The sequence below is a fragment of the Botrytis sinoallii genome (genome assembly GCF_014898435.1).
Source record: "Botrytis sinoallii strain Bc 23 chromosome Unknown BSIN_011, whole genome shotgun sequence".
NCBI lineage: Eukaryota > Fungi > Ascomycota > Leotiomycetes > Helotiales > Sclerotiniaceae > Botrytis > Botrytis sinoallii.
The window spans coordinates 334,276-348,520 of NW_024066038.1; the positions used below are offsets into that span (position 1 = coordinate 334,276).

The window sequence follows — 14,245 nt, forward strand, 5'->3', positions numbered from 1 at the left end:
GAAGCTTGATCTAGTTATTTATCCCAATGAACATCTCGTCTGCTGGACGAAGATGGCCCAGAGCGCTCAAGAACGAGATCATATATCAATATAGCCGCTTCAATAGAGTTGCAGGTCCAATTTTCACAGCTTGAGGATCATGTAAATCTGGGAGCCACAACTTCGGCATGGGGAGGGAAAAGTCTCCATTCATGGCCATTAAACGACCAGTTTACCCTATGTATCATATCTCAGCAGCTGAAGAGATTATTCTCCTGCTAGCAAATGCCCCATGACATCTATTAAATAATGACCGAGGAAAACGAAGCCACAGGACTGAAGTCTTTAATCCTCCGAAATTCCTCATATACACATCCCCCGCCAAAGAATTTAATAGAAACTTTCCACCATGGTATCCTTGTTCTTTCCCGCAATATCACTTGGGCCTTGTCCCTCGCCCAGCCTGAATACACTCTCGACCACACTCAATTCCGTAGCCGTAGTATCCAAACCAGTAACGGCCATCCAATCGTTAACAACCATACCTGCACCAACTACACTGCTACCTCTGTTTACACTACCTGCAACCAATGGAACTTGTAATAACGAAGATAATTCATCTTGATCTTGAATGCTGGTTTTTGGATGGACGATACCACCTTGGTTGGAAAGTGCCATATAGGATCCGACAAGGACATTATCGGCGATGGTTTGACGGAAAACTTCAACACCGAGGACATCGGCAATAATTTCTTCGGTTTCGCGCTCAAGATCTGGATGGACAAGGGCGACATGATCGTTTGATACTATGACGTTTCCAAGAGCTGAAAGTCTCTCTTCTATTCTCTATTTGGTTGTTCGTTAGTATTTAGGAAATAAATCGGAGCATTGAAGGAGTGAAGCCAAGCTTATTTCAAGTATCGCAATGCTCAAAACTGGTCGCAAAGCTCTCCAATCATCCAAATAATAGAAAAATAACCCACCTGTATCTTAACGCTGTCCGGTAAACTATTTCTCAAATGTTGCAACTCCTGATCTGTTGTGCTCGTTGGTACCAAAAGTCCCTTCTTGTTACCTGCAGTCAAACGTCCAATAATACGAGTTCCTGCGATTGTGGCATGGCAAATTGGGATAACATCTTGGAGTTCTGCTTCGAATACACTTTTTGTTCGCCTCATTAGTTTTTGCTCATCCACTAAGAAAGACTGGAATGCGCCGGAATCAAAGTTATAAGGGCTTAAAGATACACATACCTGTAGAAGTTCTCACTGGCGCCAACAGCAACCAAGGCATATGAGTTTGTCAATGTAGAGAAGACACCGACTCTAAAAGAATCAATTTGTCAGCAACCTATCCAATGTTCGAAATTCTTCGTGCTTGATATCCATTCTCTCTCCCTCCGCATGTTGCCAGTTCAATCCCATCCTTCCACCACTCCTCGCATCAATTGTGCCACCCGTGGTGGGGTACTCATCCCTCACTCCAATCCATCTCATCATATCATCCATCGAGGAGGGGTAAGGCAGGCAGGCAAACTTACTCATTTGAATTCTCAAACTGCGCACGAACAGCCATATTTAAATTATTTGCGAAAACGTGATCTTGGATATCTGGTATTATTTCTGGTAGAGTTTTCTAATCAAAAAAAGTGAAAGAATTGATTGATTGTTGTGGTTTGTAGATAATTATGAATTTGAATGAAGATTTTCGAAGTTCTCTGCAGTGGATTTATTAGGAAAATCAGCAAACCCTTTCTCGATAGCAATTATACGCTAGCAGGGATTTCATGTGGGATGACTCTTATAATTGCGCTAAAATCCACCAAATTTACTAAAAACAGTTGAAATGCTTTTCGACTCATTTTTGCTCAGAGTGAAGTGAGGGATGAGAAGTGAAGAGTGAAGTACGGAAGAGTGGCAAATATAATATCACAATTGTCATTGGATACCTAGCTGCTCAGTACCTCGCGTGCAATGTGATAATCTCTAAGCATTATTTTATACGCAGATGGGCACTCTGTGGTTGGTTGGATTTCTTCAACGTCGTACTCGCGCTGAGTCACAGGGCTGTACTGTGGTGAGGCTCAAGCTACCGAGAGTTCTCCTCTCAGTATTTGAATTATCGCCATTGTATCACGTGGCATATTTAACTCTATGCTCGTCGTTGAAGGGTACCAGTGGGATAAGCCAGTCCTGATTGAGCTTTGAAAGAAAGGAAAAGGACTATCGAAACGAACATCAAGTGGTTTCGTTTGTGATAACCTTACTAGGGTGGTGATAATATTATCCATGAGTACTCTTCTACGCTGGCTTGTTCGAGGATTAATGATACTGGGTAAACCTCCGATTCATACTCGCTCACCAACCTCAAAGTCAAGTGCCTTTGAGATGCAGAAAACCTCGATATGAGCTTCCGTAATTCCAATCAAAGGCGGTAATACCTTGAAGTTTCAAGGGAAGCGTGATACCAGTAGCGAGCATTCGAAACTACGTCTTTCGTTTATCGTTCATGGCTTTGTTGAGAAAAAGTAGAAGGTTTTCACAGTTACTAAAAAGTATATGAAAGTACACGGATCTCTGGAAAAGCTGTTCAATTCAATGTATCAAAGCTGACAAAACATCTCTTCTATTCCTATTCCTCCGAATTCATAAGCAAGTATACCACTTGCATTTCTGACCCTTTCATAAAGCTCGAAATGATGCCCTCCATCCACCTGCTCATCTTCGTGCAGTCATCCCACATACAAGAGTAAAACAAACGTCCATGTCCACATTTTTCAATTTTGTTTTCATCCAACTTGCTAATGCGGCCGCCACCAACTGTCATTCGGCATGTAGCTCATAACCGGCTTGGAGACTCTGTTACGTCCTTGGAATCCAAACTTATATTGTAAATTTTCCTCTTCAAAAGTCTCATAGCCTGGTCCATCCATATTCTTCCAATGAAACCTCACATCCTTTCCAGTTTCCGCCTCTACTTCTAACAAATCAAGCCGTTCCCTTTCGTATTTTAACCTCTCGCCGGAATAATAAGCCGCAGGATCATAGTTAACAACAGGAATACTTTTTGCCCCCTCAAGTCCTGGACAGTTTTCTCCAAAACAATACCCTTTCCTCATTGGTGCTTCCACCCGTGTCAAGAGGTGATAACAACAAACAAAGGGGTCCGATTGTTGAGATTTCCAATATTTACAGAAGCCTATTTTTCTAGTAATACAATATCCGGTATGTTGAGCATGTCCAGGTCCAACCCTCAAGGGAGTCTCGTCATCCAACTGTGTGCAGGTCTCCCAAGCTATCGTTCCGTCATTGCAATGTTCACCCGCAGGACACACTTCTGGGACACGATGGAGAATGCGAACGGCTGGAAATGACCATTTCCTTTGATAACTCTCGGTGGTCTCCCAAGCGCAGGGCGCTCCGGGGTTATGATGATGAGGGTTGGATGCATAATTTTGAAGATAAATTTGTGGTCCATAGTTGATGTTAGCCTTTCCAAGAAAATTAGCAAAAGATCTCGCAGGTTGTTTGGTGTTAGATTATTTACCATGATTGCAGATGCTATAACGAACAGTGGTATCGTATCTGCTCTGGTAATAATCTGGGTACGAACGCAATAAGGATTAAACAGATAGTAAGTCAATATTCAGATTTACAAATGCAAATCGGTCGGTCTTCAAATTTTCATCTCCCTTTGGAATGTTTTAGAAGTAACAGGCATCTATTTACTGAAAAACAATCTGTACCTTATGAGGCTAATACTGTCTACTCTTTCCCTGACTATAGATTAATTAGATACATTACCTCGCTCTTTCTCAACTTCCCTTACTATAGAAAATAATTCCAGAGCAATATATCACCACACTCCAACTTCCACAAATCTTTAAAACGAGTGAAGATATCACAGTCTGCAAATCACTCCTTCCAAATTCCATATCTGCATCCGGATCTCAATTTAAAGCGAAGTGAAGCGAAAACAGGAAATTACATCCAGTTCAATTCTATAGAAATGAGGTAAATAGAATAGAATCAAAACATTCAACCAATCAATCACATAAGAACAAAGAGTTCAATAACACATCCATCTAATATATCTACCTAACAAACTAATTTTTTTGTATCTTTCCCCCCCTCCTTTAAAATCTCCCTGTCCTTCAAACTAAGCTCCCAATCTCCAATCTCTAACCCAGGAAATCCACGAAATCCACGAAATCCACGAAATCTAAACCCTCTTACCTCAGGATATGTAATGAGTTGGAAGCACTATTTCCTATTTCCAACTTCCAATCTCCAATCTCCAATCTACAATCCAAAAGTCGGACTCATAACGCAAAATATTTGAAACCCACAAGAATTCTCAACACCACCCCATCCATCAAAACCAATTCATTTTTTCCTCAAGTACCTACATATAGCATATATATATATATATACATTCATTGAGATGATTCGTATCACTCTCTCCCTCTCTCCCTCTCTCCCCAATCCCATCCACCTCCTCTCCCACCCACAATCCATTACATCAAGCCCAGCCCTCCACCTCTCACCTCTCACCTCTCACCTCTCACCTCTCACCTCTCACCTCTCACCTCTCACCTCTCACCTCTCACCTCTCACCTCTCACCTCTCACCTCTCACCTCTCACCTCTCACCTCTCACCTCTCACCTCTCACCTCTCACCTCTCACCTCTCACCTCTCTCACCAACACAACAAACCCAAAATCCGCCATAGCAATAAATCATCTTCATCGCACACTAATGAGAAACCCAATCCCGAAAATTTCCAAACAAATCAACTAGATTATCTCGTTTCCTTGTACCTATCCCATTTTCATCTTTTTCCCCCTACAAAAATAAAGTCAAATACCAATTTCATATATAAAAACATTCACATAAACATACACATACAAATCCACATCCCCATCTACAAAACCTACATAACCCTCCTTCTCACCCCCCGCTCCTTCTCAAAATCTCAAGACAAAGAAGAAGAAAAGGCTTCCATTTTCTACTCCTACTCTAAAACAAACACTAAAACCCCGTCTTCCACCCCCCATTCCCCTCATCCAAAACTCCATCCTCCAAACGAGTCAAGAAACCAAAAACCCCCAAAATACTTTTATAACTGCATCCCGCCCAATAAAATTTAAAATTATTTCATTACCAACCAATCCAATTCCAATTTCTTAATTCTCAAGATAAAACTCATGAATATATATACGACCGACGAAAAGACTCCGAAAACCAAACTTTGCGCCCTTTTCATTTTAGAACCTGAAAATATGATGAATTTTTTTGATTTGTTGATACAGAGAAGGAAGAAAAAATTATGAAAAATAAATGCACCACTATAAGAAACCGCTTGTGGATTTTCAAATGAGGTAGAATGGAAGCGCGTGATATGAATGAGCACTCAAAACTGTATATCCAAGATTATGCAGTTTGTTCTCTTGTGGATACGCTTCTAGGCATTTCATCATCTCAAGGTCCCCTTCCCGAACCATTTCCATACCCTGTCCCATTTACAAATGGATTAAATCCGTTACTTCGCGGCACAGGTAACGAAGGCGGCGGCACACGTCTTTGTGGTTGTGGTGGTGCAGGAAGAATCTCTTTGTACTTATTATGAGGACCACCTTGAGCTTGGGGAGGGCCCGCATATTGAAAGAATTGAGTTTGTTGCTGAAGCGGTTGAGGAGGAGGGGGGAGAGTCATAGGTAAAGGTGGTGGAAGAGTCATATGTGGGGGTGGAGGTACAAAAGCTGGAGGCTGTCTATAAAATTCTGGTTGGGAAAAAGTGTATTGGATTTGTTGCATTGGCCTTGGAGCTGGAATGATTGGTTGTGGTAATCCCCCGCGAGGTAGGGACGTTCCATGAAATTCGGCTGCATTGGCGAGGATATCTAAGCTTTTATTGTTGAAAGTTCTGACTGGAGATCGACGTAAATGAGGAGAATATCCAGTATCACGGACTGGATCATAACCTTGCGTTCTTTGTGCAGGCGCAGGTGTTCCAGGTATTGAAGTTGGAGGAGCTGTTGACGTTGCTCTGATTGAGGATGTCGTTGGAGGGACGGGCTTGTTTAAGACATTTACCGCCTCCGATACAGCTTCCATCAGATCGTCGCTAATCTTGCCAATAATTTGAGGTTCGATCTTCTTTTCGATCGGACGAAGGATAGGATCACGAAGTCCAATCGCTTCTAATGATTCAGCCATCTTGAGCTGATCGCCAAGATCCGAAAATTCCCTTTCGGTACGTGCCATCCATGCGGATCGAGAAGTCTCAAATCTTGGCTTGAGTGATTCTTCATCTTGAGTTTCGACAACGAAGACAACAGGATTAGTCTCTGCTACAGGCTTACTCCAATCACTCCTTGTAGTAAGTGTAGGATTTATAGACCCCTTCACAGGTAAGCCCAAAGTCGGATGTAATTTATGAGTCTCGACTATTGTTTGATCCAAGTCTTCTGGTCGATTGTTCGTAGAATGATGATTTCTCACCCACGGATCATAATGAAAAGTCTTTGGTTGGGGAGAAGGATCCATTCCAATGAATGTAGGAAGATCGTTCTTGTTGTACTTTTTGTAATGGTGATGACGGATACCTATTTCATCTGGATCGAAAGTAAATGGAGGTTCAACCACTATACGATTGTTTGGTGGATCGCCATTTCTAGGTCTTGCTTTGTTAGGTATGTAAACTCCAAACTTATCAGTTTCGAGCTCATCTGCATCTTCTTGTTCGGTCAACTCGGCTGGGGTGGGAGCGGCAGAATCTCCGTCCACAGTAGTGGCAAGAGACAATGAAGTCGCAGGTTGATACAAAGCCGTTTTCTTGGGTGCAACTTCACTATCATCCGGCATCATGATATCCAATGGTTTGAATGGGGATGCAGGTAACTTTGTGGATTTCTTTCCACGACCGCCCCGCTTTTTCCCTTTCTCTTTCTCCGCTTCAGCAGCAAGCTGTGCAGCACGACCACCATTGACCCATGCATCAGCAGGGTGAATAAAAGTCTCTTCGGGAATTCTCTTGATATGTGAATGATCAAACTGGTAAATGTTAATGGAAGATGGTATAAATATGTCTCCTTGACTTACATCATGCTGAGAAGGACTATCAGCACCATATCGAACTTCCATTTGTTGATATTCTTCAATAAGTCTCCTCTTGATCATTAAATCATATTTCTCTTGAATCAATTCTACTCGTGTCTATACACGTGTTAACAATGTTAATGATAATGAAAAGAAAAAAAGAATGACATACCTCATAGACCCCACGAGTGTAATCCTCTCCAAACTGCCTCTGCTTCTTTGCATATTCCAATTGAATCCTACGTTGCTCTTTCAACAGCGCAACTCTCTCTTCATATCTCTCAGCCAATTGATCCATGACAATCTGATATTCTGGCAACGTCTCATGGTACTTTGGATCCTCGCTCATAGCCTGTAAAGATTTATCTGAGATAACATCCAGGGCGACCCGCTGCAACAACGCCACCTGTTTATACTGAGTTTTCAGCAATTGTTTCCGATGATACAAACTCTGTATCCTCGCATTACTTGATTTTTTCACTCGATGGCCACCTCGTCCACGAGTAGCTTTTCCGCCCGCCACACCCGCCAGAATCTCTACACCACCCGCCCTCGCAACGGGGATTTTCGCATTCCCATTTCTTCCAACTCTCCCTCCACCACGAATTCGACCGCGTCCACGACCTCTCCCGCGAAACCCGCCTCGAAGAGGTACGTTGGCATCGAGATCAAGATTTTCAGAGTCCATTGAACATTGAGCCAAGACGGGGTCAGCTGACGTGGAAGAAGGTGAAGACAATGGAGAAGAAGGTGGAAGATCAAGTGATGTTCGTGATTTTTTGGAAAGGGGTGGTGAATTGGGTTCTAATTCCGAAGATTTACGCTTAGAACGCGTGGAATATGTAGGGGGTTCCATGTTGAATCTTGAGATTGTTGGCTTGTTAAAGTAATATGATATGATGGATTGATGAACGGATGGATGGATGGAGCTTGGAAAAGTCGGAGAGTAAAGGTTACCAGCAGTGTCTAGGATTAAATCCCTAGTACCTTTTTTTTCTTGCTCTTGAAATATAAAGGGTGAAGTTGTTTTCAAGACACGATTTGACTTTCCAGTAATATATCAATCAAATATTTCTCGAACATGAGATGAGATGGCGACGCTCATAAGAGAATGGAGGAATTAATGTTGTTGTAGAAATATCAATTGAAGTATGTATGTCTTATTGTTGTACACCCATCCCATCTGCAAAAAATGCATGGATCAACAATTAAAAATGCAATGCGAGCAGTCGAGTAACATCTTGCACCTTTTTCCTGCTTCTGATTGGTGGACCCGCATAAAGGTTACCGTACACTCAAACATCGACTTCCCTAAACATCATCAACCTCGAAGGACGCGGCAAGCCAAGGGAGCACAAGAAAAGGATCAGCGGTTAGCGCTTGGAGAAGATGGATGTGAACATGTAGGGAGGGTATATAATTGTAATGAATGAATATGAGATGTGAGAAGAGTCAAAAGCTATCTACCTCTTACCTACCCAGGTACTCTCTGATACCTACGAGATACCCCCATCTCCAAGATTACATAAGCCTTCTAAAATCATTCTCTCCCCCCGCAAATACCTCCTATGTGTTTGATAGATACAATACAATACCACCCTGCATTGCCTCAAACTAGCATGTCACCTCAAAAATACTGATCAAGAACCAGTACACACACATTGTGTTGTAAACATTGAATTTCTTGTTAATTAATCCATCCATTTGCTGTACCCTATCTGAGTAGAGTAAAGTTTTCATGATAATAAACTACGTTACATTTTTGCTATGCTGTTCGAGAATTATGCAACGTAGGTATATCGTTCGTTACAATTCATTGCCCTCCGCTGGTATGGAAAAATAGACTGCCTCCCTCCTACTACCACTCAATTTCTGCCCCACCCATTCCCTTACACCTCCCTCCATTCCCCGGCATTACCACACGTAAATGGAAAGGCTCATTCGTCGTCATTCATTCGCTCAATGAGAAGAGAGTAAAATAGGAAAAAGTGAACCCGAGACGCGAAACACGAGAGTCAACGAAAGAATATCTATTCCTCATCCTCGGGTTGCTCGAAAAGGAAGTTGGCAGCCAATTCTTCATTCTTGTCGCATGCAAAATAGGCCTGGATCGCTTGCTCTCTATTGAAGCCGAGACGACATAACTGTCGATTGTTAGTGGGGGGAAAGATTAAATAGAAAAATGGGCATTTCTTACCCTCTCAATAGCATCGCGCTCGTCTGATGTCACCTCGATGGCTTGAGCCCCTGGTGGTAGTGGCGCATCGTCATCGGCATTTTCGCTCAAAAGTTGTAAGAATTGCTCTGGATGCTGACTGATCAAAGTGGCCAATTGTGGGTTACCAGCCCCAACTTGCTGAAGGATGGGCTCAAGCATCTGAGGTTGTTGTTGAACGACTTGTCGAAGTTGTTGGAATTGAGGATTATTTCGGAGAAAATCGAGATTACCGAGTCCACCGGCTGCAGCTCCAGCTCCAGCACCTCCCAAAAGATCGGCTCCAGCTCCGGCCCGTCCACGAGCAGCGCCACCTCGATTACCAGCATTTGCGGCAGCTGCTTGGAAAAGATCGACTGGGTCATCCTCGCCACCGGCAGCGGGAGGAGATGAGGCTTGAACAGCGGCGGGTGCAGCTGGTGTAGCTTGTCGTTGTTCTTGCAAAAGATTTTCGGGGATACCCCTAGTAGAATGTTAGTAAAGGTTATCACTTTCTGGACTAAGATGAACCTACAGTCAACAAGTATTCGATGGCACGTTCCGAGTTGTAAAAGGCAGCACGCATGGCTGCTTCAATCTGTGACCTCTCGAAACCCATGGTTTCCATCTCAGCGATTTGTGCTGAGCGCTCAGCTCCCATAGCAAGACCGGTAGTCTCATTTGATGGTGTGGCTTGAGGAGCTGGGATCGAGGCACCAGCAGGAGAAGGTGTTGCTGGAACAGCGGTGCTTGGGGTACTCGAAGAATGTGCAGGCGCAGCAGGTGGAGCGGGTGTAGCAGCCGATGCTGGAGCAGGGGTTGATGGAGCTTTAGGCGCAGAGGACGCAGCTGGTGCAGCCTTGGGCTATCTCAAGTGTTAGAAAATGGGGAGAACTTTGTTGGACAATTAATGGATATTTACCTTTGTAATCATGCAAACGATGAATCCCTTCTCCTCGATATGATAGGACTCTAGAGTATTCGTATCTTGTAAGATTTTTCCTGAAATTGTTGTTAGTCAAATGTGCGCCAGCAGTTCTCTGGCTAGTCATAGAAATCTGCGGCCGAATGCAGAACATACCAGAATAAATCAACTTTTGTTGCGACGCCTCCCACCCCTTCTCTTTGAAAATCTTCTCCTTCACATCAGAGACCTGTGTTATATGCGTTAGCCATTATTCGAACGATAGATATGACGCCGCGATGAAGGTAGGGTAGAGTGATGTGGAAAATCGAAAATATATTGGTAACATACAAGCTCAGTAGGCTCAGCATCGAGGACGAATTTCTGCTGCTTTAAATCCTAAGCGCGACCAACAGTCGTTAGCATAATGGGACTGATAGAGTGTCGATGTTAAAAGGACAAGAAGTAACATACCTTGAAAGTCAACTTCATATTTGCGACTTTTAAAGATGTGACTGTGGTGATGATTGAGAGACAGCCGTAAGACCTTTGAAGATGTTGTAAAAAAGGGTATCAAGGATGATGTTGGAAGTGACGATGAACGAACAATAGGTAGGTAAGCTTGATGTTGAAGAAGTTGTAATGTAGAGTAATGGAGTTGGAGTTGGAGTTGGAGTTGGAGTTAGTTTACTCTTGATAGAAAGAAGTTTGGAAGGTTGATAAAAAGGTTATCACTGGTAGGGTAGTGAGGTAGGTAGTGGTTAACTGTACGAACTCCCAAATCGCTTGCACACGGACCATGGGTAGTGGCGTGAAGTCAACGCTAAAGCCAGGCTACAATCAGTCGTACATCATCTACAACCTTGAGCTCAAGGCTGTGTGCGCCAATACGACAGAGTGAATCAATACAATAGAATAATCGATAACGAGGTAGGTAGGTATGTATATGATCAATCAATTAATATCTACATAGTAGTATTCATCAATATTAGAAACATAAAAGACATTTCAATAGTTGCTGTATATATCTAGCTTTTATAATAGATTGTTTCTCTTCCTTAATATCATTTTCATTCATTACCTATCTAGGTATTTATAACTAATCATTATATGTATAACGTGGTTTAACAGTGGCTCGGCCATATCAGTAAGTCGGCCACCATTTTTACATACAAAATACGTCTGTGCACAACCGTGCACTTTCTTTATTTATTGATATAATTTTCTAAAAATCTAATATTAAATATTTGATTATATATAGATTATAAAAATCTAATTAGTTTTAATAAATTAGAATTTTTAAAATAGTTATTATAAAAAAAGCTTTTTTGTAACGAAAATCATGACAATTTGATTTTTTTTGAAATCGAAAAGAATTATTTGAAAAAAAAATTATTACTTTGAATAACTGATTTTTTATTATTATTTAATATTCTTTTCTTTTTCAAAAATAATGATTGATAATTAAAATATGAATATTGAAAAAGGCTGATTTTATATGTATTTTAAAGTGGCCGACCCACTGATATAGCTGAGCCACTGTTAAACCACGTTATATAGATATTCATATTCAATAACAATGAACACAATAAACAATCATAGATAGCTCATATTACTCATCACCTCATCACCAACAATCAATCAATCAAATGCCAATTGCGGCTCAGGCAAAAAACAAAACGCCAAATCTTACATAATCATCTCTAGTCCGATTCCGAGTGCGGGTTAAACCTCTTCTTTCAGCCTCGTCTTGGCCATATGAGATCAACCCCAACAACTGGAAACTCCAACTCATCCACGTCTCATAATCAATTCAATTCAAGGCAATTAATATTCCCAATGGTATCGACTGTTATCCAGATCACATGTATCTATACATTGATGATTGAGCAGCCAATTGAGAAGATTCCCTATATTAATCATTGTTATTGCGAGGTATGTATTACTTATCACTACAACTACTATCAAAAACACTTCATCAATTTCACACCCAACTACAACAAAAATTCACTACAAAGACCCAAAATCAAATATCAATTTCTTTCAAATCATTCATCTATTTCGTTAAAATTTAAGGTATCCTATCTAACTTGAAAAAAAAATTAACGCCGCGCTAATACATCAAGTGGTATCGGTTTCGTTATGACATTCCATTCCATTTCCACTGAATTGAGCAAAGAAATTCGTTCAGCTTATAGCCTGTTTTCCATGTCCTCTATGGATTTTTTTCTCTTTTCTCTCTTTTTCTTCTCATATCAAACATTATTTGGAATACCCTCTCCTGGTATTACAATGCTCAATACTCTGCCGTGTCCGATTTTCCTACTTTACTCAACGACATTGCCTTTTTGCGATTGTACTCGGACATACTGGTCCGTGGTCCAGCTCCTAATATCCATTCCGGTATGGGTGGTGTCAGGCTACGCTCTCCTTCGACTTCCTCAGATATTCCCATATCTTCCTGTTCTATCGCGCGCCGGATGCTATCCAAGCTGGGATTGTGCATGAGTGGAGGGAGACTCTCACTTCTTAATCGGCTTATGGAACGGATGCTGTGAACATCCGACAAGGTAATCGATCCAGCTCCCGGAGCGGCGGTTATGATGGTTTCGGCAGTTGCAGCAGGTGCTGGACTAGGAGAGTCGGATCTAAATAAGGGATGGATGTTTTCTTCCCTTGTGCCTTCAGGACTCATCCCCCCTTGCCTCGCTCGATAGAGTGATCTTTCACTCCTGATGCTCGCAGCTGGACTATAACTTCGACTTCGTGTTGGCCTGGGGGGTTCAAGATCTAATGGGAATCCTGGACTAGGACTTCTGCTGCCAGTCGGACTAGCGGGGATTGTTTCGAGAAACCTTGGGGGACTGGGTGAAGCTGATTCGATAACTTGTCTGGATTGCGCATCTACACCAGATGTGTTCCATGAGTCGAAGTCGTCTTCGATCCTTTCATTCGTTTCTCGATAAGTTGAGTCGAAAGAAGATGGTCGGAAATGATGACTGCGCTGGCTGTTGGAATGAATAAGTCGAGTCTTCGAAGTGATCGGGCGTACAACATGAGAAATCGATGATCGGAATGAGCCCATCGAACGTTTTGGATCCGATCCTGATCGAGATCGACCACTATTTGACCACTGAGTCTTCGATTCTATCGAGCCATTTCTTCCATATTCGGATCCATCATTTAGGCTCTGGGGTTGTGATCTCTGCTGCATTTCCGAAGAGATGTGCGCTTCTGATTCGGTGATGTATGGCTGAATTTGTTGATGAAAGTCTTTCCTTTGAATTACAACTAAACAAATGAGAAATACGGCTTGCGAAGCCAACGATATTGCCCAGATAACAAATCCACCCATCGTCATCGATTGCGCCGGGGAGGAAATAATTATTTTAGGAAGTAGAGACAAATTTTGCCTCATTAAGCACAATGATAGTGCTGTAGCTATCGCCGATAACCCGGTAAAGATGGAGGTGAGTCCGGCAAAAAGATATATTCTTAGTCGTCCATTTCCACGATCTTGAATGTGGTTTTGATACTTGATTTGTCTGATTACCAGTAGCACAAGTAATGCTTCTGTGACAACCCCAAGACCGGTCGCGACATAAGACGATACGCTTGCTTTGTTTGACGTGCTGTGTTTCGAGATGGTGGCCGAGAAGATGACGTTAAAAATAAGCATGACAGTCTCACTTGCCAATGCTAGAAAGCCTAAACTCAATGGTAATGCTTTCGAGGTCGACATGATGTCTATTACTGAATGAGTGAAGCCGTGGCGTTACTGAAATGATAGCATACGTAGTATGACTGGTCTCAAGTGCGCCAATGAAGAGTATGAAGCCTCCGGAAAGATGGCGATGAAAAGCGATGTTGGGAAGGCGATGTCGAAATTAATGACACAAACGAATGACAAGACGCACAACTTTTACAGAGATGACTACTTCTCAATAAAGAATGACTGACGAGATAATTGAACGATGAATCGGATTCAGAAATCAGGAGGCTTCCTTCTGTTTCTTCTCCTTCACGTACTATTCATCCAGTCTTTGGCCAAGGTTGTACGTACGGCGT

At 42.2% G+C, this 14,245-nt stretch overlaps 5 protein-coding genes across 5 annotated transcripts; all 5 read right to left on the bottom strand.

Annotated features, from left to right (window-relative positions):
- Positions 1-369: 369 nt before the first annotated feature.
- On the bottom strand, positions 370-1,554 carry EAF02_006763 (uncharacterized protein; the record flags this gene model as incomplete). The annotated part of the gene is made up of 4 exons (XM_038902811.1): positions 370-825; positions 963-1,140; positions 1,233-1,304; positions 1,520-1,554. The coding sequence occupies 4 exons, from the start codon at positions 1,552-1,554 to the stop codon at positions 370-372; spliced, it is 741 nt and encodes a 246-aa protein (XP_038757132.1).
- A 1,225-nt stretch (positions 1,555-2,779) lies between these two features.
- On the bottom strand, positions 2,780-3,528 carry EAF02_006764 (uncharacterized protein; the record flags this gene model as incomplete). The annotated part of the gene is made up of 2 exons (XM_038902812.1): positions 2,780-3,469; positions 3,526-3,528. 2 exons carry the CDS (start codon positions 3,526-3,528, stop codon positions 2,780-2,782), a joined length of 693 nt encoding a protein of 230 aa, XP_038757133.1.
- Positions 3,529-5,459: 1,931 nt separating this feature from the next.
- On the bottom strand, positions 5,460-8,162 carry EAF02_006765 (uncharacterized protein; the record flags this gene model as incomplete). Its single annotated transcript, XM_038902813.1, has 3 exons — positions 7,252-8,162; positions 7,083-7,196; positions 5,460-7,034 (listed from the first exon to the last, which is right to left on the bottom strand). The coding sequence occupies exons 1-3, from the start codon at positions 7,933-7,935 to the stop codon at positions 5,460-5,462; spliced, it is 2,373 nt and encodes a 790-aa protein (XP_038757134.1). The 5' UTR covers positions 7,936-8,162.
- Positions 8,163-9,109: 947 nt separating this feature from the next.
- On the bottom strand, positions 9,110-10,669 carry EAF02_006766 (uncharacterized protein; the record flags this gene model as incomplete). Its single annotated transcript, XM_038902814.1, has 7 exons — positions 9,110-9,223; positions 9,277-9,757; positions 9,816-10,138; positions 10,196-10,275; positions 10,355-10,427; positions 10,529-10,576; positions 10,652-10,669. The coding sequence occupies 7 exons, from the start codon at positions 10,667-10,669 to the stop codon at positions 9,110-9,112; spliced, it is 1,137 nt and encodes a 378-aa protein (XP_038757135.1).
- Positions 10,670-12,473: 1,804 nt separating this feature from the next.
- EAF02_006767 (uncharacterized protein) lies at positions 12,474-13,919 on the bottom strand (the record flags this gene model as incomplete). The annotated part of the gene is made up of 1 exon (XM_038902815.1): positions 12,474-13,919. One exon carries the CDS (start codon positions 13,917-13,919, stop codon positions 12,474-12,476), a length of 1,446 nt encoding a protein of 481 aa, XP_038757136.1.
- Positions 13,920-14,245: the final 326 nt, after the last annotated feature.